The sequence below is a fragment of the Setaria viridis genome, chromosome 9 (genome assembly GCF_005286985.2).
Source record: "Setaria viridis chromosome 9, Setaria_viridis_v4.0, whole genome shotgun sequence".
In the NCBI taxonomy this organism is placed as follows: Eukaryota; Viridiplantae; Streptophyta; class Magnoliopsida; order Poales; family Poaceae; genus Setaria; species Setaria viridis.
In genome coordinates, this window is record NC_048271.2 from 38920564 (window position 1) to 38941819 (window position 21256).

General features: G+C 48.3%; 2 protein-coding genes across 2 annotated transcripts; both read right to left on the minus strand.

Moving 5' to 3' along the window:
• Positions 1 to 10214: 10214 nt before the first annotated feature.
• On the minus strand, positions 10215 to 11149 carry LOC117835174 (probable glutathione S-transferase GSTU6). The gene has a single exon (XM_034714554.2). It carries the CDS (start codon positions 11064 to 11066, stop codon positions 10359 to 10361), a length of 708 nt encoding a protein of 235 aa, XP_034570445.1. The 5' UTR covers positions 11067 to 11149; the 3' UTR covers positions 10215 to 10358.
• A 3685-nt stretch (positions 11150 to 14834) lies between these two features.
• Positions 14835 to 20463, minus strand: LOC117835634 (uncharacterized). The gene is made up of 5 exons (XM_034714981.2): positions 20049 to 20463; positions 19570 to 19934; positions 19356 to 19377; positions 15478 to 15819; positions 14835 to 15394 (listed from the first exon to the last, which is right to left on the minus strand). Exons 1-5 carry the CDS (start codon positions 20385 to 20387, stop codon positions 15023 to 15025), a joined length of 1440 nt encoding a protein of 479 aa, XP_034570872.1. The 5' UTR covers positions 20388 to 20463; the 3' UTR covers positions 14835 to 15022.
• Between the last annotated feature and the right edge of the window lie 793 nt (positions 20464 to 21256).

Consider the following 21256-nt stretch of genomic DNA (forward strand, 5'->3'; position numbering starts at 1 on the left):
AGGTGCCAGTGCGCAAACTTTTCCTCCACATAATTGGATTATTCAGGTCGTAAGAATGAAATGATTGAACCTGCCAATGCAACAAAGTATGCGGCACAGCTTTCGTTCAGAGAAGTACGTGGTCCAGCTTGCATCCAGCCGTTTTGGAGAAAAATGAAAGGCACCGGAAACCACCGTACTAGCAGCATGCTGGCGTCGCCGTCAGACCAGATCTGCTGCGGCATGCTCTGTCTTTGCACGCCTTGCACGTAGCTCTCTCCAATCTCCACGGCAACCAATCCAGTCTGCAGGGGTGCAACCAGAGGCGCTCGATGGCGGGATCAAATGATCTGGAGCGTCGAACAAGGAGAACAGAGACAGGCAAAGGGATGGGCTAGCTGTTTCAGGACCATGCAGTGGCAGAGTTGGATCATTCGATCAAAAGGACGACCCCGGCTTGTTGGTTGGTAAGATTGGATAAATTATTACTTGTGGCTGATGAATGTACGTGCAGGCGTGCAGCCGTGCAGTTGCCCACATCAAAAGATTCCATTGGAGGACAATATTATCAGGTTGTAGTATAGAGTATGAGCTGTTTTTTGGTACGGGTAAAATTGTAATTAGAATGACATATATTATTCGGGATTTTTTTTTCCGCACGCTATTTTTCCCGCACGATCTCATAGCACGCCGTGCCGCCCGTCGATGGAAATTGTGATAACACTGTGAACATGAAGTTCCGCTGCTTGCATCGCATCAGCATTGCAGGCATTCAACAGTCTATGGTGTTGCCAGCTTTGCCATCAGGAGCAGGGAGATAACGCGCAATGCTGGTCGTGCGCGCTGCCCCGTGGATGGCCGGAGCGCTCTTCCTTGGTCTACTCTAGCACGGCGCCCTTCGCCGCCGCCTGGTACGAAACGAGGAGGACGAGAAGGATCTCGCGCTAATGCTGGACGAGAAGGATCTCACGCTAATGACTCGCCATCACAGGCCAACGTGGTGAATTTGCCCCGTCGCATGTCCGATGGGGACAGTGTATGTTGGATGGATGACGACGGCGCCGGTCGCGTTCGCTGTGGTGTGGTATCGCTGATGGAAGTTTGCAGATTGATTATTGATCGCGATCTGCCGGTGCCGATGAATCGTCGGCGCCATGAAGAGAGTAAGGAAAGATTTGATATATTTCAACAATGCCATTAAACATATTTCCAATCATCCCCCTATACTACCCATACTACTGATGCATACTATCTATACTACCGCTTAATGTTTTAGTAGTATATAATTATTCTCGACCGTCGGATCCTTACATACGAGTCCTTTTCGAACAGTAGTATAAGGTAGTATTGTGTATCGTAAAAGATCTTCTTATAAGGCTAAGCAACAAACATGACACCAGTTAAAATTTGGCCATGGGGAACACGATCTTATATTAATACGCAGGTTCCAGATGTTGCTTCTTCACTTTGCACAAATAAATACCAAAGGTGATATTCTCATCTCACATATATGGTTAGAACCAGCTGAAGCCGATTGAAGCGTTCTTGATACATTATTGCACATCTCAAGCACAAATTGGATTTCATTGGGGAAACATTGCTCCACTGAGGCGCTCCGCGGACGCTTTATCAAAACAGGTCACCCGAAAGTAAACTGAGGCACGCAAGTGTTATTTTATCTGCTCAATTGTTCCTTTTTTTTTAACAATGTCAACTCTGCTAATTGCTTATTTGTTTTGCGCAATTGCTCTTGTTTTGGGTCTGGCAACAGTATTGTTGCTGGCCTGTAAGTAGCACTGGTATGGGGATATGCTAATATTAGCCCTACATATTTTATTTTTGAGGCGAACAGCAGGGAGGCCCTACATATGAACTCCCTCCCTTGAATTTTTGGGCTTATGAAGCATGAGCAAAAACCATTCCGGCCCTGTACAATTAGTGAAGCTTTGGAATGTTCCACTTCTTCCTCATAATGTCAATAATCTTGCTCTAGCATGCGGGCGTGCTAGTGTGCTACTACTGCATGGAAGGTGTCTTTAACACAAATCTAAGCGAGCAGGTAGCATCTTGAATCAAATAGCAAATATTATGTTATGTAATACTCCCTCTTTTATTTATGTAAGGCGAATTAGTATTTGAAAAGTCTTTGCATACACACTTTGACCATTAATTTCTCTTAGAATACATAGCAATTATAGTTACAAAATCAATATCATATTGATGAAGGTACGTGAAATATGAATCTAATGGTACAACTTTTAGACACTAAGCATGTATATAATTTAACTAATTATTGATCAAAACTTACAAAGTTTGACTTTTCCAAATATAATACACCCTAAATAAATAAAGAAAACTAAGTAGGTGTGTACTAACATTTTTGTAGATAAGTAGTGCAAGCTAATTCAACGTTTCATTTTTATAAAGAATAGCGAAATCATAGCTCACGAAATAATGTATGTGAGATTACAGACGACACCAACGATTGATCTACCGAGATAATGTATGTGAGATTACAGATGACACCGGAGGTATAATATTTGTTGATGAGGTTCAGCCGAAGCTTACATTCTCGGGGCATGACTACTGGTGCTCCTCCCAAACCGCAACATCGGTCGCTCCAGGGTCTCGGCAATACGCCACCTCCCCCTTGTGAGCCTATCGTTATGTTGTCATGGTTACAACAGCAGTCCTCTCTCATATTTATGAGGAGCCCGAGTCACAAGAGTTCAACTCATATTCTACACCCTACCGCTAATACAACTCCAAGTCCAAACGTAACCAACTAGTACACAATATTCGACACAATTCTAACAAACTCCACCTTGGCGAATGTTCACTATCTTGAAGCTGTCATGCGTGAACATCCGTATACACCAAACTTGGGTTGTTGACTTTGTAGCTCAAGATGAGCCACCCGATGAGATTGGCTTGGCCTTAGACCTGCAGCCTTCAGAAGACACAGCTATCCCTGCAACTCCATCTTCCATGACTCCAACCTGCAACTGTGCACCCTTGAAGCTTGTACAGATGCGATGCCGTCCTCTCTCCTATCATCACAGCCTCGTCTCCCTTCATGATCTTCATGGTCTTCCCATCCGGCTCAGCCTGGAATAACATACCATCATCATGTAGAGCTCCAAGCAAAATTAGATTCCTACGCAGCCCCGGCACTTGCCTAACACCCCGATGCACCTGCTCAACTCCATCTTGCGTCTTGATCTTGATGTCATCTACTCCAATAGCACAGTAACCCGTGTCATCACCCAAATAGGCTAAGCCAAAATCACCAGACTTGTGCGTTGCATGAAAAGAGCTAGCTGAATCTAACACCCACACTTCAGTTGACTGCACGTTGTCTGATATCGAGAGAACATCAGTATCATTGTCCGAGTCACTCTTAGAAATTGCAACATTAGCACTTGCCTTTTTATTATTTTCTGGATAATCCCTCCTTACATGTCCTAACTCACCGCAATCAAAGCACCGCACTTTCTTCTTCTTCTTTTCCTTCACCTTCTTCTTGCTATGCTCACCTTTGACCAGCAATGCATCACCCAGAGGTCCATCCACTGCATTGTTCTTTCTTCTTTGTTCCCAAGCCAATAATGCTGTAGTAATATCCTCAACTTTGATGCTTTCCTTGCCATACATCAAAGTCGTGATCACGTGCTCATAAGATGACAGAAGTGAACACAGAAGAATAATTGCCTTGTCTTCATTATCAACCATCACATCTAGTTGCTCTAGGTCCGTGACCATCTGACTAGAAAAATTGATATGCTCTGCAAGATCCGACCCTTCCAGCATCTTCAGCCCATACAACTTCTGCTTCAGATACAGCTTGGTCATCATAGTTTTTGACATGAATTGAGTTTCTAGCTTGTCCCAGATTTGCTTCGGTGTCTTTAGTTCTATGACATGGTGCATGACCTGGTCTGATAGACATAGCCATATGGTTGCAGCCGCTAGCGTTCGTTTCTCCTCCTAGTCATCCTGCTCCATCTTCTATGGCTTCTTCTCCTTTAAGCCCGCCAAGTTCCCCTGTTGTGTCAACAGATCCTTGACCCTTACCTACCATAATCCAAAGTTGCCAGAGCCATCAAACTTCACCACCTCAAATCTGCCTACTGTCGACATCCGGCCGACACGCAGTTTGACCGATCCTTTGTCGCCGGTACAACTGCTCGATCTGTCTGACTTGTCGGTTGGTTCAATACTGTCTAGTACTACCTCTCTGTTGTCTGACCTTGCTAGGCTGCCTACCAATGAGAAGCTTCACTTGCAAATAGCTGCACACGAGACTCCTTGGCCCACAATCAAGCACCTCCAAACAGCTCCCGCGCAAATTGCAAAGAGTCTCTTTACGATCTCTACATTGCCTTGCGCGTTTCCGCTCGCCTCGATTGCCTTTCTGCCAAGCAACACCATGTCCTCAGGTTTTATATCCACGCATGACCCAACCCGATCCGACTCTACTCGCAACACAGTAGTCCGATTCCTGGCCCTGCACTCCTTTCCAAATGGAACCGTACCATTCGAGCAATGTTCTCGTTCCAGCAAGCCCTCCCGACAAAACAGGAAAAAGAAATCCGCCTCGAAATCCTTGCTGAACCGCCTCTGGAAGCTAAATCGTCACGGTCAAGACTAAGACCCCATTTGGTAAAGCTCCGGCTCCTCCAAAACGGCTTCAGCTTCGGCTCCTTTGGTAGAGTGGCTTCTCTAGTGGAGCTGAAGTCATTTTGCAAAATGTTTGGTAAAACGGCTCAATGGCAATATGAGTAATTTTATGATCACTTAATGTTTGGAGAGAGAGGAGAAGCTGGTGAAACCACTATTTTTTGGCTCCTCCTCTCTAGTGTAAGGTGCCGTTTGGTAGAGTTTTAGCTCCTTCCAAAATGGCTTCGGCTCTAGCTCCTTTGGTGGAGTGGTTTCTCTAGTGGAGCTGAAGCCGTTTTACAAAATATTTGATAAAACGGCTTCTCAATGGCAATATGGGTAATTTTATGATCACTTAATACTCGGAGACATATGAGAAGCGGGTGAAGCCACTTTTTTAACTCCTCCTCTCTAGTGTAAGCCGTTTTGCAGCTTCTCCACGGTCTCGGTGGTGGAGCCATTTTGAAATTGCCCCTTTGGTAAGGCTTCACCAAAAGCCGGTGGAGAAGCACTTTTAGAAGCCCTACCAAACGGGGCCTAAGCTGTTTTGTGGCTTCTCCCCGACTTCGGTGGTGGAGCCATTTTGAAATTGCCCCTTTGGTACGGCTTCACCAAAAACTGGTGGAGAAGCACTTTGAGAAGCCTTACCAAATGGAGCCTAAGCTTTCCAATTAAATCCTTGTAACAACACAACCTAGGTCCTATATTGTCTCCGACATGCACGTACCCTGCATTATGCACAAACAAACAAGGAAAACAAGACTCCAAGTCCTTCACGCTAGGCACCTGGGTTGTTCCAAACTCCATCTCACTGCATCTCACCTTACAAGTCGCGACAGTCCAGGTCTTTCACGGTTCACCATGGCCTCTTCCTATGTACTTGTCGCTCATGACACTATACGTCCGCCAACATCGCCATATGTGCTCTGCCGTGAGCTTCGCCTTGCACTCTCTGTACACAGCCCCAACTGTTGCAGCTGCGCTCTCATGCACCACCTGTGCATGAATGTGCTGTACCACTCATATCGTCGACACAATCAGCTTGTCATGCCACAAATACCGCCTTTATACAACACCGGTCACATCACCGTTATCATGATGCTCCCACGCTCCAATCTATCCAGCCATCACCTGCGTTTGGTCGCCGGTATGATCCCAAGCCGAAGCTGCCGCCCTATTCGTGTCGTCTTCAATGGCCATTGTGTTGGTCCAATCACCACGTCTAGTCGATCCTCACCAACTGTAGCCCGTCAAACTATCCAAGAAGTCTTTGACACCACCGATCGAATCGCCGATCGCCGCCATGCTCCACCTTGCACCGCATCGAGCAGTTCCACAATGCTCGTTGAGCATATCCTCGCGTCTCCATGGTGATCTCCATACTGTCTCTAGATCCAATCTAACCATAGCTCTGATACCATGTGTTAGAATAATAGCGCGCGGAAGCAATGATTGATCTACTGAGATAATGTATGCGAGATCACAGCTGACACCGGAGGCACGATATTTGTTGACGAGGTTCAACCAAAGCCTATATCCCGGGGCATGACTACAGACGCTCCTTCCCAAACCGCAACACCGGTCGCTCCAGGATCCCGGCAATACGCCTCCTCCTATGAGCCTGTCGTTATGGTTACAACAACGGTCCTCCTCTGTGTTACAAGAGTGTGGCGGAATACCTCGGATTAACTCAACTAAAGCACAGTTAAGTCGCCTAATACGCGATCCTCATGCTTTAATCAAGTTAACTCGATGTGCCATCGAATTTCATCCGATTTAACCACTTAACAGGACCGAGTTAGCATAACTCATACGAAGGTGAGTGGTTCCAGAGAATACAACAGATCCACAAAGGGGTTTAGCAATTCATTACACACTGGTTGAAATCAGAGTTTTACAAGGTTCGAAAGAAAACAACAGACGGCAAAAACATCGAGGAAGCTAGCGTCGGGGTCGGATGTCCCTGGTGAGGCCAGCCAGGACATCAATGATCCCATTCCCCGCCGTCCGAGGAAGGATCCCACTCGACTGTCCACCTCGGAGGAAGCTGGGGCGGCCAAGTGCCAGCAGCAAGCTCCGAAGTTTCAACTTCACCTGAAAAAAGATGCCACAACAAGGCTGAGCTTCTAAGCTCAACAAGACTTAATCGACCGGTGAAAAACTACTTCACCACTTCTAGACATGCATGGCTCTTTGGCTGAGGGGTTTTGTTTGCCAAAAGCAACTGTGTTAGGTCCTTACTTTCAAGGTTTTAGCTCAGATTCTAAGTTCATTAACCAGTCTACATTGACAACTTACACTAAGCAAACATAGATCCAACATTACGTATATAAGCTTAACATCAAGGCCATGTCATCATCAGACTCCTTCATTACTCAGTGTAGCATAGCGATCAAGCAGTCTCAAATTATGAGAGGCAGACGAATTGATTCGAGTTCTTTAACCATGCATGGTGAACCTAACCTCATGATATCCGCGCACCATCGAGGGTTGCTTCCTGTGTCGGCCTTCCCCATCAATTCCCTAACCCGTGTCGGGCCCACTTTCCTTGGTGCAAGGTTCCACAGACCCGGCCTCTGCTGTTCTGTGACCACACTTGCCACCACGTGTGGCCGCAGGGGAACTTTGTTCCAGAGACAGTGGATCGAACCGCTCACGTTTAGGTTCAATCAGGTACTAGGCTTCCCCATCCCATAATGGGTATGAGATTAGTACTTTCAAACACTTGGTCACGAACACCACCACTGTCAGACCTTAACAGATTCAATAAACAGACGGGGTGATCAGCCGACCACCAAAAGAGTTAACCATAACCCTGCCCCGTCCATCGTCCTTATAGTTATAACTAGAAGAGAACATCCAACTCCTATAACTCGCGAGTGACAGGAAATCACTCGACTTTTACCGAGTCCTATTTAAGCATTGCAACTACTCGGACCCAACAGACTAGTGTTCAGATCAAAGGGACTAAGTCATGCATCTAGGGTTGCAAACAACTCCTATACGTAAATGCACATTCATAAGAAGGAAAGCATGTGCAAGTTTAGAAAGTTGGGTTCATGCTCCGGGGCTTGCCTTCAAGCGGAGTGGAGGTGATCTGGTCTTCAGCAGGGTCTGCTTTGGCTTCTGGGATTGGCGGCTCTGCTACAGATCCGTCTTCAGGCGCCGGATGTAGCTCATAAATGCCATCGGTGAGATGTAACTCTACATGAATGCAATGCAGGAGTTAGCACTTAGACGGTCATTTTAACAACACTTGCAAGTTTAAGCTTAGACACATGTAGCAAAGCTACAGGAGAGGGTGGGGGAGAACAGGATAAAAGGGTCGGATGGGGATAAACTTATGATCTGACCCCTCAAACTTGAGGAATAACTGTGCCGGTCCTCAGACTTAACGCAGAGAAGTCCCCAATATTTTGCACAGATACCCTCGGGTCAAGAAAAAGATACAGCCGAGCCCTCGGGCGAGGTGGATAAGGGTCGACGAAACAGGCAGGGTCAGGCGAGACGGGAAAGGGGTCGGCAGCTTACCTTCAGGTCTACTGGTGAAGCTTTGGGGTCGGGAAGGAACAGACTTGGGCGGAAAGACTAGAGCACTAAGGCTGAGACGACGGCGAGGTTTGACGGTGCTCCGGCGGCGACGGAGCTTCTTGTGGGCAACAAGAAAGCTCTAGCACAGCGCGGAGGAGCAGCCGGCTGGTGGGTTAGGGAGAAGCGGGTTTGAGCGGAGAGGGAAACTTCTCAAGAGTTCGGCGGGAGTGCTCAAGTGCGCTCAGAGTAGGGGCGGCGAAACAGCGATGGCGAAGGAAACTCCGGTAGGACTTTGGCATGCCTTTTTATAGCTGCGCGGAAGAGAGAGAGTTTGAGCAGCACGAAGACCGGTAAGAAAAAGATGGAGTGCGCTGCCATGGCGGCGATTGAGCGGCGATGGGCGGCGGAACAGGGCCTTGGAGACAGGATCTTTGGCTATTGGGCACTGGAGACAAGGTTGGCGCAGGCGCGGCTTTGCCGGGATTTAGATCTGGCGAAGGCGAGCGTGGTCTGGTCGCGTCAAGCGACGGAGTGTGGGTGGCGGATTTGACTGGCGTGTGACAAGGAGGAAGGCGGTGCAAGCGAGGTTGCAACAGGCGAAGTGACAGGGCGAGCAGCGGCGCGGGAGAGTGCTAAACAGCGGCTTGCCGGGGCACATCACTGGCGAGGCAGGAAAAAGGAGCTGTCTCTGCCGGAGTCAGGGTTGGCGAGAGCGGTATCGTCGTGGAGCGAGCTCGTGGGCGGCGTGAATGTGGAGAGGCGGAAAACCCGGAAGGCATTGGGGCTTGCAGCCGGGGATCCGGCGAGATGATGGGCGCGGGTCGCGAGGCGGTCTGACGCAGCAGCGGCAAAGCTCTGCCACGATGGTGACGGGGCACCTTGGCGCGGTCGGCGAGGGCGCGAGCGAGACAATGCGAGGCAGAAAGGGTTGCAGGGGGTTGCCGCTGCGATTGGGGAGGAGGGCGCGCTGATCCATCCTGTCGCGACCGGCGACTGGGCGAGGCGGCGGGCGTCGGAGGAGTTGAGCCACGCAGCGGGGGAGCTCTGAAACGGCGCATGCTGCTCAGGCGCGTCTGTCTCGAGAGAACCGGGGAAAAGATTGCGGATCCACCAGTTAGTCTCGGGTTCTCCACTGCTCCAAGATTGGAAGGAATACTGCCTTTAGACTCAGAGTTGAACCGGCGGTTTTGGTTTGGGTTTTCAGGGATCGGGGCTGAGAACCGGATTTTGAGCGCTCAAGCTCAGGAAGGCTGAGTCAGCGGGATTAGGGACTCGGGTTAAGATTAACTCGGCTGATTAACCGAGGTCGTTACAAAGAGTCCAACACATACTCTACACGCTGCCGCTAATACAATTTCAAGTCCCAATGTAATCAACTAGTATATAATATTCGACACAATTCTAACACAAGCGAAGGCTCAGACAAGTTAAATAAAAGAAGATAATCAAGCAGGAAGGGATCGGAAGGACAGTAGTACCGAGCAGCGGCCGGATCCACCAATACAAGACGCAGCTCCACACATGCTCATGGCGCTCGTACGCGTTGGCTACTGTTCTCCGCAATAGAGTGCGTCTGCGTGGGGGACGGCGCCCGGTGGGCTTCCCAAATCACAATCGGTCCTCAAACTCGCACCCAGTCAGAAGTTGAGGTGGGTTCGGGTCAGACTGTTCTAGCACTAGTATTCGCCAATGAAGAAAATTGGTGGCACCCTGTCGAAGTTTTTGTCGTTATGCTGGAAATATTCAGACGTAAGATCGTTGCCTTTGCACGTCCGGTTGTTCATTTGGCAGACCAAGACCGTCAGTCACTCTCCGCTCTTACCATGTCCTGGTGTCTCTGTCAACCTTTCTGAACTATGCACCTCTAAACGGATGAGCTCTGTACTTGAGAAGCTTGTATTAGGCGTTCACGTCTTCTTTTTTTTTTTCAGACAAACGGGAAACGTTGGCCTGAATTTATGGAAGATCAACGAGAACTCAGGTTGTAATGCCGGCCTTTTTTAAAAAAATCTTTTATGGAATATCATAATGAAAAACTGCAAAAGTACAAATAAAAGCTAGACGCCTCAATTTATTGTACAATAGAACGCTCACCAGAATGGCAGAATCACATAATCACACTTGAACATTCACTTGGCAATCCCATCATGGCTAACCAACATCTTTATTTGTTTCTTTTCTTACACGACTCAATCCGAACCAATTCGCTTAGCGGCAGCGGCAGCGTAAGCGGCGAGGAGCTTATTGGCGTACTGCACGGCCACGTCCACCTCCGGCACCACTTTCTTCACCTCCGCACTTTCCCCGAACCGCTCCGCCCACGCTGCCAAGAGGGGAACCTTGTTTGCGCTAATGATCTCGACTCCATACATCGTGCGCACCGCATCGAACCAGAACAAGAAGGAGCCGAGCACGATGTCGAGGTACCTGATGGAGTCGCCTCCGAAGAAAGCCTTGCCCTTGGAGCACTGGGCGAAGGCTTCCTCCATTTGCCCGATCGCAGCAGAAGTCTCCGTCACCTTCTCTGCCCTCTCGTCCTCCGTCTTGGCCATCACGATGCCAAACCACGCCGGACATAGCTTGTCGTCGACGAAGGCGGCCCAGAAGCGAGCAGTGGCGCGCTCGTAGAGATCGGTGGGGAGTATGGACGGGCCGGCAAACAGCTCGTCGACGTACTGCACGATGACGAGCGATTCACACAGCGGCTTACCGTTGTGGATGAGCACGGGGACCTTCTTGTGCACCGGGTTGGACTTGAGCAGGAGCTCGCTCTTGTTGAACAGGTCCTGCTCGACGTACTCGTAGCTCACGCCCTTCGTGCTCAACGCCATGCGCACCCGGATCACGAACGGGCTCACCAGCAGGCCGAGCAGCTTCAGATCCTCCTTGCCTGCCATTGTATTCTTCTCTCAGTGTTTTCCTCCACTGACTCTTGGCTTGTGACTAATTCTTGCTATCTTGCTGTCTGTGTGCAGGACTTCACAGTTTGGGCGTTTATATAGCAGGTCGCGTGTACTTAGTCTACATGAGATTTTTTATTGCAGACATCGACGCTGATATTGCGGCGGCTGGCGACAGGCAAGTTGGTGGTCATGTTCTTCTGCAGCTCACTGACGAAGCTTCATTTTGCAATCAGACGCTAACCAGCAGTGGACTTTTATTTTTATCTTCCCTAATGATGCTGTGAGACTGGCAGTGACAGCGGTTGGTATTACCGTCTCTCTCTACTTTGATTCAGTTATGTGGAATGATTATCCATTTGATACTTACTCCGCAAGTCCACAGATACAAGTACTCTGATAGGCGTGCTAATAGGGCGGGTACATATGGGTTTTATGGGGTGGGTTGCATCATTGTTGTAACGTCGGGTGTGTCTGAATGTGTCAAAATGGATTTTAGTATCTAATGATTTGGGGTGAGCTGGGTTTATTGCAAATGCGGGTTGGGACGGGTTGGAGGTGGTTTCTTTTTCTTTGGATTTGTATAGTTTAACTCATATGTTTAAGTTTCAGTGTTCAACTCTTGACGTGGGATTCATAAGTAGATTTAGTCACACTACTTTACACAAAGTACGAGACTGTCAAATTCAATCCTCTCCAACAATTTTGATCAACTTTGCTCAAATTGGTGTCAAATTTTAAGTTTTAGAGGCCATCTCTTAACGCGAGGCCTACATATAAGTCTAGACGCACTACTTTGCATAAAGTAGTGGAATATCAAATTGAGTTATTTCTAACAAATTTTAGTAACATTTTCTAAATTTTAAAGCGTGAATGTAAGGTTTTAGTTCCAGGGTTTGGTTCTCAATGTAGGCCCCACATAGGTTTAATTTTAGGAAAAATTTTATTTTTGACCTGAAAACCAGAAATCTTTAACCACTTAGCTATATAAATCGTGTACTAATGTCCATCGCATCTTGTTTTGACTCTCTGAGTGGTTTTAACTACCACGTCAGATCAACCGGCCATGTCACCATGCTGACTCAGAATAGGCCCACACGTCATGTCATATGCCTTAGAAAGGCATCCACCTGTTTAGGGATGGCAATCGGGTGGGTTGGACCCGAGACCCGCGGGTTTCAGACCCGACGGGGTGGGGGACGGGGGCGGGTTCGGAATGCCCCCTGCGGGTCTCGGGTTCGGGGCCCCGACACATGGCGAGTGCGGGGGTGGATTTATACTCCCCTTGCGGGTGACCCACGGGCCCGAAGTATACAATTCAGCTAAAAAGTAGTCCATCCCAACAACAACAACCCTAGGTATATAAGTGTGTCTCCCACTCTTGGACTCTCCCCGTCTTCCCTCTTCAGTCTCCAGGCCAGTCGCCGCACGCGGCAGGCTGCTCCCCCAACCCCAAATCCCCATTGCCGGATGCCCCTCGCCCAGTACGCCTCCGCCGCTAGGTGCTGGCCGCCCGCGCCCGTCGCCCCCTCGCCCTGCTAGTCGCCCGTGAGCGCCGCCAGGCGCCGGCTGCCCTCGCTCCTCGCCCCCCTCACCCTGTCTCTTGCGAGCGGTGAGCGCTGTCGGCCGCCTCTCACCGCCTTCACCCGCGAGCGCCGCCTGCCAGCGCCGCCGGCCGCCCCTCGCCTCCCTCGCACGCAAGCACCGCCTGCCAGTGCCGCCGGCCGCCCCTCACCCCCTTGCCCGTGAGCGCCGCCTGCCAGCGCCGCCGGCCGCCTCTTGCCCCCCCTCGCTCGTGGTATTGATGTGTTGATGTCACTATTGCTTGGGTTTTGGGTGCCCCGTCGGGTTTCGGTCACCCGCGGGTTTTGAGGGCGGGTGGACAATTTCACCTGAAATGGAGTTCGGGTTCGGAGTGGGTTTCATTCTCGGATTTCAGGGGCGGATCCACGGAAGCTCCACCCGACCCGACCCACCCGTTGCCATCCCTACACCTGTTGAACTGCCCCAGCTCCGGTGGCATCTGCTGCTGCCGCGGCGGCACCAGCACCAGCTATCCCGCTCTTCCTCCCCAGAGCTCTCCCACCCGTCAAACTGCCCCAGCTCCGGCGGCGCGATTCCCATGGCTTTGCCTCACATCCTCGCGCTCACCACCCACACACTCTAAGGCCTCGTAAGGGAACCAGATCGGCTCCGAATAACCTTCACCGCCCACGCCGATGAGCGCCAACCCACCCACCACTCCCTCCAACGAACCGTTGTACCGCCACCGTTGGAAATCCCACGAGTTCGCCCACCATGGAAGCACCGAGATCCAACGTCCCCGCGGAATCGGGCCGAATCACACCAGGCCACGAACACCAGCCACGCGATCCCGCCGTATCGAGAGCGCCTCTCGTGCGAGGAGCACCGTAACACCTTGGCTCTTTTCCTTACACCGAGAAGACCACCAGCACCGGCAAGGGACAGGAAAAGCCGTGGCACGGGAAAGGAATGCTAACAGTCCAGAACAACTATGTGCTAGATCCGAGAAGGTGGGGTCCTCCGCTTGTGCTTGGTACCGTCGAAGACGCTCGTCGTTTCCGCTGACGGATTCAAGTCGCACCGCCGCGTCACCCTCCAGTTCTATTATGAGTCACCGGAGTTGGGGCAGTTGGATAGGTAGATGCCTTTCTAAGGCACGTGACCTGACATGACATGTGGACCTAATCTGAGTCAGCATGGTGACATAGCTGGTTGATCCAACCTGGCAGTCAAAACCACTGAAAACAGGTCAAAACAGGGTGCGATGGCCATTTGTACACGGTTCGTATAGTTAAGTGGTCAAAGATTCCTGATTTTTAAGTTCGGTGGTCGAAATCAAACCAAGACTTGTTATGGACTGAGCTGTAGCCCACTCTATGGAAACCGTCTATGAAATTAGTTAAAGTGTTAGACAACTTCTTTTAGGTTATATTACTTATTTACAGGTGATGAGGCAACTACCTTTTATATATAGACGTGTCAACAGACCAAGGAGACGGGTGGATCCAGAGGTGGGGCAGGCGGGGCTAAGCCCTCCTACCGCCCCGGGAATAACGGAGCCCCTTAGCCCCTCCTTAATTTTTGTTTTAGGAAGAAGGAAGAAGAAGAGAAGACCTCCTTAATTTTTGTTTGAGGAAAAAGGAAGAAGAAGAGAAGAGAGGGAAGGAAGGGGAAGAAGAGAGAGCCTCCTAAGCTTATGGACTGCATCCGCTGCAACAAGATAAGGATATTAGTCTACCGTTGCTCTATTCTCGTGGGCAACGGTTAGCCCAACATCAACACAAACAAATACCTAGCGCAGCTCCAAACGTAGGCCCGGCCATCTGTTCGCTGCGCTCAGCGCTTGTATTGGTGCTACATAGGCAGCACTGGTATTTCGCCAACGAAGAAAGTTTGTGGCATCCTGTCCACATTTTTGTTTGTCATGCTGGAAATAATCAGGCGTGAGAATGTGAGATTGTGGCCTTTGCGCCTCCGGTTGTTCACTTTTCGCTGTCGCCGAGTCTCGGTGGGTGGAGTGTCTCTTCAGTTCGCTTTCTGCTTTCTGAACATGCATCCCTAAACGGTTGAACTCTATACTTGCGAAGCTTCTATTCCAGAACTGAATAGGCGTTTACGCCTTTTTTAAGAAACGGGGAAGGTTGGGGCTGTTTGCTTCAGCTTATAAGCCGGCTGAAAAGCTGAAACGGCTGATTTGTTGTGAGAGGAAAATACTGTTTGGTGGCTGATAAGCCGACTGAATAAGCTGAAGCGAACAGACTCGTTAGCCTTTACGGAAGAACATAACAAAAACAGCAAAAATTAACATCAAAGCTAAACACAATTTATGGCACGCTAGATCACAACAAAAACGTGACCTGAACATTCACTTGGCAATCCCATCATTTGGCTACCCACAATGTTTATTACACGACCCAATCCGAACCAATTCACTTGGCGGCAGCCGCAGCGCCAGCGAACTTATTGACAAATTGCAAGGCCTCGTCCGCCCCCGGCACCACTTCCTTCGCCTCCGCACTTTCCCGGAATCGCTCCGCCCACGCGGCCAAGAGCGGAGTCTTGCTTGCGCTAATGATCTCGACTCCGTACATCCTGCGCACCGCCTCGAACCAGAACAAGAAGGAGCCGAGCACAATGTCGAGGTACCCGATGGAGTCGCCGCCGAAGAAAGCCTTGCCCTCGTTGCACTTGGCGAACGCCTCCTCGATTTGCGCGATAGCGGCAAGCGTCTCAGTCACCTTCTCCGCCCTCTCGTCCTCCGTCTTGGCCTTAACGATGCCGCCATACCACGCCGGAAATAGCTGCAAGCAAGACGCTGCCAATTTGATCGGTACCAAAGAAATACTCCGTACTAATAAGTTCGGAAACGCACAAGCATCTATACCTTGTCGTCGATGTAGGCGGCCCAGAAGCGAGCAGTGGCGCGCGCGTAGGGATCGGTGGGGAGGATGGACGGGCCGGGAAACAGCTCGTCGACATACTGCACGATGACGAGCGACTCACACAGAGGCTTACCGTTGTGGATGAGCACGGGTACCTTATTGTGCACCGGGTTCGACTTGAGGAGGAGCTCGCTCTTGTTCTTCAGGTCCTCCTCGACGTACTCGTAGCTCACGCCCTTCATGCTCAACACCATGCGCACCCGGACCACGAACGGGCTCACCAGCAGGCCGAGCAGCTTCAGATCCTCCTTTCCCGCCATCGTATTATTCTCTCGTGTTTCCCTCTACTGGACTCTTGGCTTGTTAGTTGTGACTAATCATATCTTACTCTGCCTCCGTGTAGGATTCGCCTTACAGTTTGGCGTTTATATAGAAGGTCGCGTGCCGTTGTCGTACATGAGGGCATTTAGTGCAGTGCCGGGCGACGTTTTATTTCGCGACCGTACTCATATTGGGCACGTTTTCACAAGACGAAGCGTGACCCGGCATGTGGCTCAAATTGAGTGCACGTAGCGCCACGTCTACAACAAATATGGTCCATCCGATTCCCCGGACACGAGCTAGCATATAGTTTATTTTCCTACAGCTTCCTGAACACACGCAGAGTACTACTCGAGCAAAGGAAGCGGGGAATGAAGTACAGCAGGGAGAGACGTGCTGTGCTGTGCGTGAGTGGATGAGAGGGAGAGAGAGATAGGCTAAGGGCTGACATGTGGGCCAACCATTGATGGTTCTGTAGAAAACAAATGGCAATCTTTAGTCTGCAACATAATTTAACTAAATGCTGGGTGACAACATTAGGCATTTCTCACTGCATATACTCGCATGCACTTTACTGTAGGAAACAGAATGACACACAAGTACTTAAAAAAATTTGGTTTAATAGAGAGATGCGATTTTACGATTTAATCAGGCCCATATTCAATCTGTTAAACTGCAGTGTATTACCGTGCAAGCTTGGAGCTGAACATTCTTGGGAACTCATGTAGACAATAATTTTCTTTTTGAAAAGATAACCTTTTTACACACTTGCATCAAAAAACTATTTGATTTTTGGCTCGTCATTGGGTTGAGAGTTCCACTGGGTGGCATAAGCATTTAGCCTTTTGATGTTTCTTTTGATCCATTTCTTGATGACTGCCAATTTCACACCATATATTCTTTTCAATACATTATATCTTATCCAAAAACGCCTTCATGTATGTTTCCAATGAAAGATCAATTTTAATTTTATTGTAAATAAACCGCATGCCTCTGAGTTCACTATGATTAAAATAAGAGTAACTATGATGCTGTTTCAACTTCCCTTCATGGCGCAGGTTCAGGTGAATCTTTTGACCTTTTATATTCTAATATAAACATGAATGCCTCCAAAAGCAAATCACTCAATTTATTCTCACTAGCGTGACATACCGCGGCAACCTGTAATCTACCAGTCAAGTTCCCTAAGAAGAAAATACTGGCTAGTCCAATAAAGGGCGCGGCAAAGCACAAGACCCAGCTAGGTTTCTAGTTGCATCCTAATCTGCAACCGGCCGTCTAGAAGTGACAGACCCAGCACAAGACAGCTAGGGACGATTACACAAAAACCTGCTGGTGACCAGCTACGAGTGCCACAGCCTGACCGAAACAATATAGAAAGAACCCAGCCTCGTCAAAAATAGAACTCTGCAACTGGGTAGCCGTTTTAGAGAGCCGATAACCTCACCGATTTTAAGCTTTGCAGCCAGACTACGCTAACCAGTAGTTGATTCCCCTAATTTCATTCTGTGAGACTGAGTGACTGTGGTTCGCATTACTGTCTCTCTGTTCTTTGATTAAGTTTTGTGGCATGCGTTTGGGATTTAATTAGTGATACTTGTTACTCCCCTTACGCCCACGAATATAAAAATTCCTATCGTTTAAAATTCGGTCGTAATCTCATAAGATAGGAATGTCCATGTGTGCGACTAGGAGAAATAAAACACTACCAACAGGAACAAATAAGATCCAGATAAACTCTAAATATGATACCAGTAGATAAATTCTATTTTTGGAAAATTTTGGCACATGTTTTGTACTTTTCTGGTTCAGAATAAGTTAGCTTTAAACTTTAAGAGACTAAGACATTTCTTTATTAGTTTTAGGAAATACATATATAGACAAAGACAAAAGCAATTTAGCATAATCCGAGAGCCCTCTTCTCACCTTCGTGAGTACACAGGAGAAAATGATGCTCTTCTTCAAATGAAGTAACTCCTCTTCTCCGTGAGCACACAACATCTCTCGCTGACGGAGAAGGAGAAGAGGAGAGGGGTTAGGATTTTCAAGATTAGGGGCTGTTGGGGTTGGTATATATATGACTGCTGGGCTTAGAGGAAGAGCCTGGGGAGGTGGGCGATCGATGGTGGTGGTGTGTTGCTGGCAAGGACGCTGCCGACAGGGCCGGTGCAGCAGTACAATCGGTGGCCCATGCCGGTGGCGGGGGTGGATGCCGAAGTAGATCGGAGGTGTGGTATGGAGGCGCCGATTTTCTTTTTCCCCTTGGAATGACCCAAGCATTAGATGAGATGAGAGACACGCGGGGGAGGAGGGGTGGGGGGATGGGTTCTCGACCGATGATATAGCCATCTCCCCCTTGCCTCTGTAGACAGAACCACCATTGAAAATGGTTAAATTTGTCTTGTTTACGTAGTTCGATGCTCAAAGTAATCTAGTTATTGAATTTCATGGCAAAAATGGACTCCAGCTTGAGGGTTAAAAATGGACATATTCTTATTAAAAGTATAGAATTTTAATTTACCGATCGTACTTTTCTAAATTGAAGATGCATATATTTGACAAATTTTGGTCAAAACCTATATCTTTTCCAAACAGGAAAAATCATTTTATTACCTTCACCTATCCACCTTTGTGCTTAACCTCCTAACCAAAATTTAGGTTTGATTTACTCCCCTGGTCCAATCTACTCCTAGTAAAATTTGTCTTTTTTATTTCTTTGTGTAGTTTTGAGTTCAAATTTTATCGCGTAACTTATAGCACAATGCCCTATATAAAAAAATACATTATGAATTTTTCATGATTAGTTTTATGCAGTTTTGTATCCCTATAATCAATTTCATATTAAATATTCTTGATCTATAAAAATAACCAAAAAATCTTAATTTATTTTTCAACTATGCGCCATCATGTTTCCTATCTACTAACAAAATTTGGATTTAAAATTCAACTTGTATGTAGAGAAATAAAAAAGATAAATGTCATTAGGGGTAGATTGGACCAATTGAAATTGTTTATGGGAGTAAATCGAGCTTAAATTTTGTTAAGGGGTTAGATGGACAAAGCGGATAGGTGAGGGTAGTAAAATGCAATTTTACTTTCCTCCAAATTAAAATATAGGGTAAACGGACGGAGTAGCGACATTAATGTCTAAACTTGTATATCTGAGTTTTTTGAGTTGTTATAGGGTCCCTTTGCATAATTTTTTTAAGGGGAAGGGGAAGAAGCACACTTGAGGAACACAATACAATGGGAAGTTTGTATGCTGCATTTAGGAATGATGAATGTATTAACAAAAGAAGCCTTTCTGAGTTTGTAAATAAGGTCCTACATCACTATTAACCGTAATTCCCACGTGCTCCCAGATACAAAATTTTGTACCCACTGACGCTACTGTGAAGTTATATTTGAACCATGTCTTTAGCTAGTATGCAAGTTTTGCGCGCGCTTCATAGAAATGTGCAGAAACATGCTTTATTTTGATCTCTTTCTTGTTTGAAGTTGACTAAGGTCTATTTATTTGAGCTGCAATTTTTGAGCTTTTTTAAAAGCTGCAGCTTACTTTTGGTTCTGAAAAGTCAACACTAGCTTTACAAGATATATTTAGCTTTCTGAGCTTAGAAAGTTATGAAAATTTTATAACTGAACTTTCCATACATTCCAGCGCTTCCCTGAGGAGAAGTTCGCTTATTTTTCACGCTAAGAAACCGTAGAAAGCTAACAAGCATGCCCAACTTTATTAGCAGCGAGCGGTGAGTCCTCAAGAAGCTACGGACTACGGTAGCCCACGGAGGGCCCGCCTCATCCTGTTATACTCCAGCAGCCTCTGCACGCCAGGTATCACCTCCTCGACGCCGTCGAGCGCGCCGAACCGGTCCGCCCACGCCACCAGGAGCGGCGTCTTGGCGGGGTCCAAGACCCTCACGCCGCACATGGCCTCGGACGCGCGCAGCCACCCGAGAAAGCCGCCCAGCACGACGTCCACGAGCCCGACGCCGTCCCCGCCGAAGAACGCCTTGCCCCCGGAGCACTCCTCGAGCGCCTGCTCAAACTTCTCCAGGACGGCCACGACCTGCCTCGCCGCCTCGACCCTGTCCTCTCTCGTCCTGCCGTTGTAAACGGGTATCCACGTGCTGAACAGCTGCATACCAAGTACAATCTATCCGATTAATCTTCTCATCGCCATGGAATGAACCTTGCTGCGCAAGTGAAGGAAAAGTTGTTGGAGAGGCACTAGCAATAATTAGCGCCGTACCTTGTCGTCGACGTAGGAGGCCCAGAACCGAGCGACGGCGCGGTCGTACGGGTCGTCGGGGAGGAGGTGCGGGCCGCGGGATGGGAACGCCTCGTCGAGGTACTCCAAGATGACGAGGGACTCGCACACGGGCCTGCCGTCGTGGAGGAGCACCGGCACCTTCTTGTGCACAGGGTTGGAGGCGAGGAGGAGCTCGCTCTTGCTGTTGAGGTCGTCCTCGACATATCGGTAGGCGAGGCCCTTCAGGTTCAGCGCGGCGCGCGCCCTGATCACGAACGGGCTCGCCCACACGCCCAGAAGCGTGAGCTCTTCTACTCCGGTGGCTTCTCGTCCTGCCATGGTGTGCTGTGAGACTGGGAAGTGAGAGTGGCTGAGTCCGCTAGGGAAAACGAAAGAATACTACTCTTGTGCGGTTAATTTGTTGCATCACTGTATCCGATCGACCCTTGTGCATCGGGAAAGGTGTGTGTGGCATCAATCCATGTGCGGACTGCGCCGGTGCAGCTCGTCACCAGTGACGTGCACCGCACTTTACTAAAGCGGTGACGCCGGTGAGCAAGGGTGCAGTTTACTAAACTGTGACATCAGATGTTTCTCGGATAGATGGATTAAATATGGGCTAATTATAAAACTAATTGCAGAATTTCTGGGTAATTCGTGAGACGAATCTATTAAGACTAATTAATCTATCATTAGTAAATAGTTATTGTAGCACCACATTATCAAACCATGGACTAAGTAGTCTTAATAGATTCGTCTCACAAATTAGACTCCATCTGTGTAATTAGTTTTAAAATCAGACTATGTTTAATACTCCTAATTAGTATCTAAACATCCGATATGACAGGTGCTAAAGTTTAGCACGTGGGAGCCAAACATGCCCTAAATAATGGACCAGTGGTGCTTCCGGACGTCCGGCAGAGCAACTCCCGACGCATGCATCATCATCTATTTTAAATCTGACGGCTATAGGAGCACCATAATAAAATACCACTAATTATCGAACGCTCTGTTATAACATCAAAACAAAACAAAACAGCTGCAATATTGAAAATTTATGATTGCAATATTGAAAAATATACGAAAAATAGCTCAATATAATCATAATATTCGTGAGGAAAAATTCCCACCACAATATCGAACACATGTTCCATGCAACATTTCCAAACAAATCATCATATGTTAAGTTGATGTTGAGCCTGTACGGG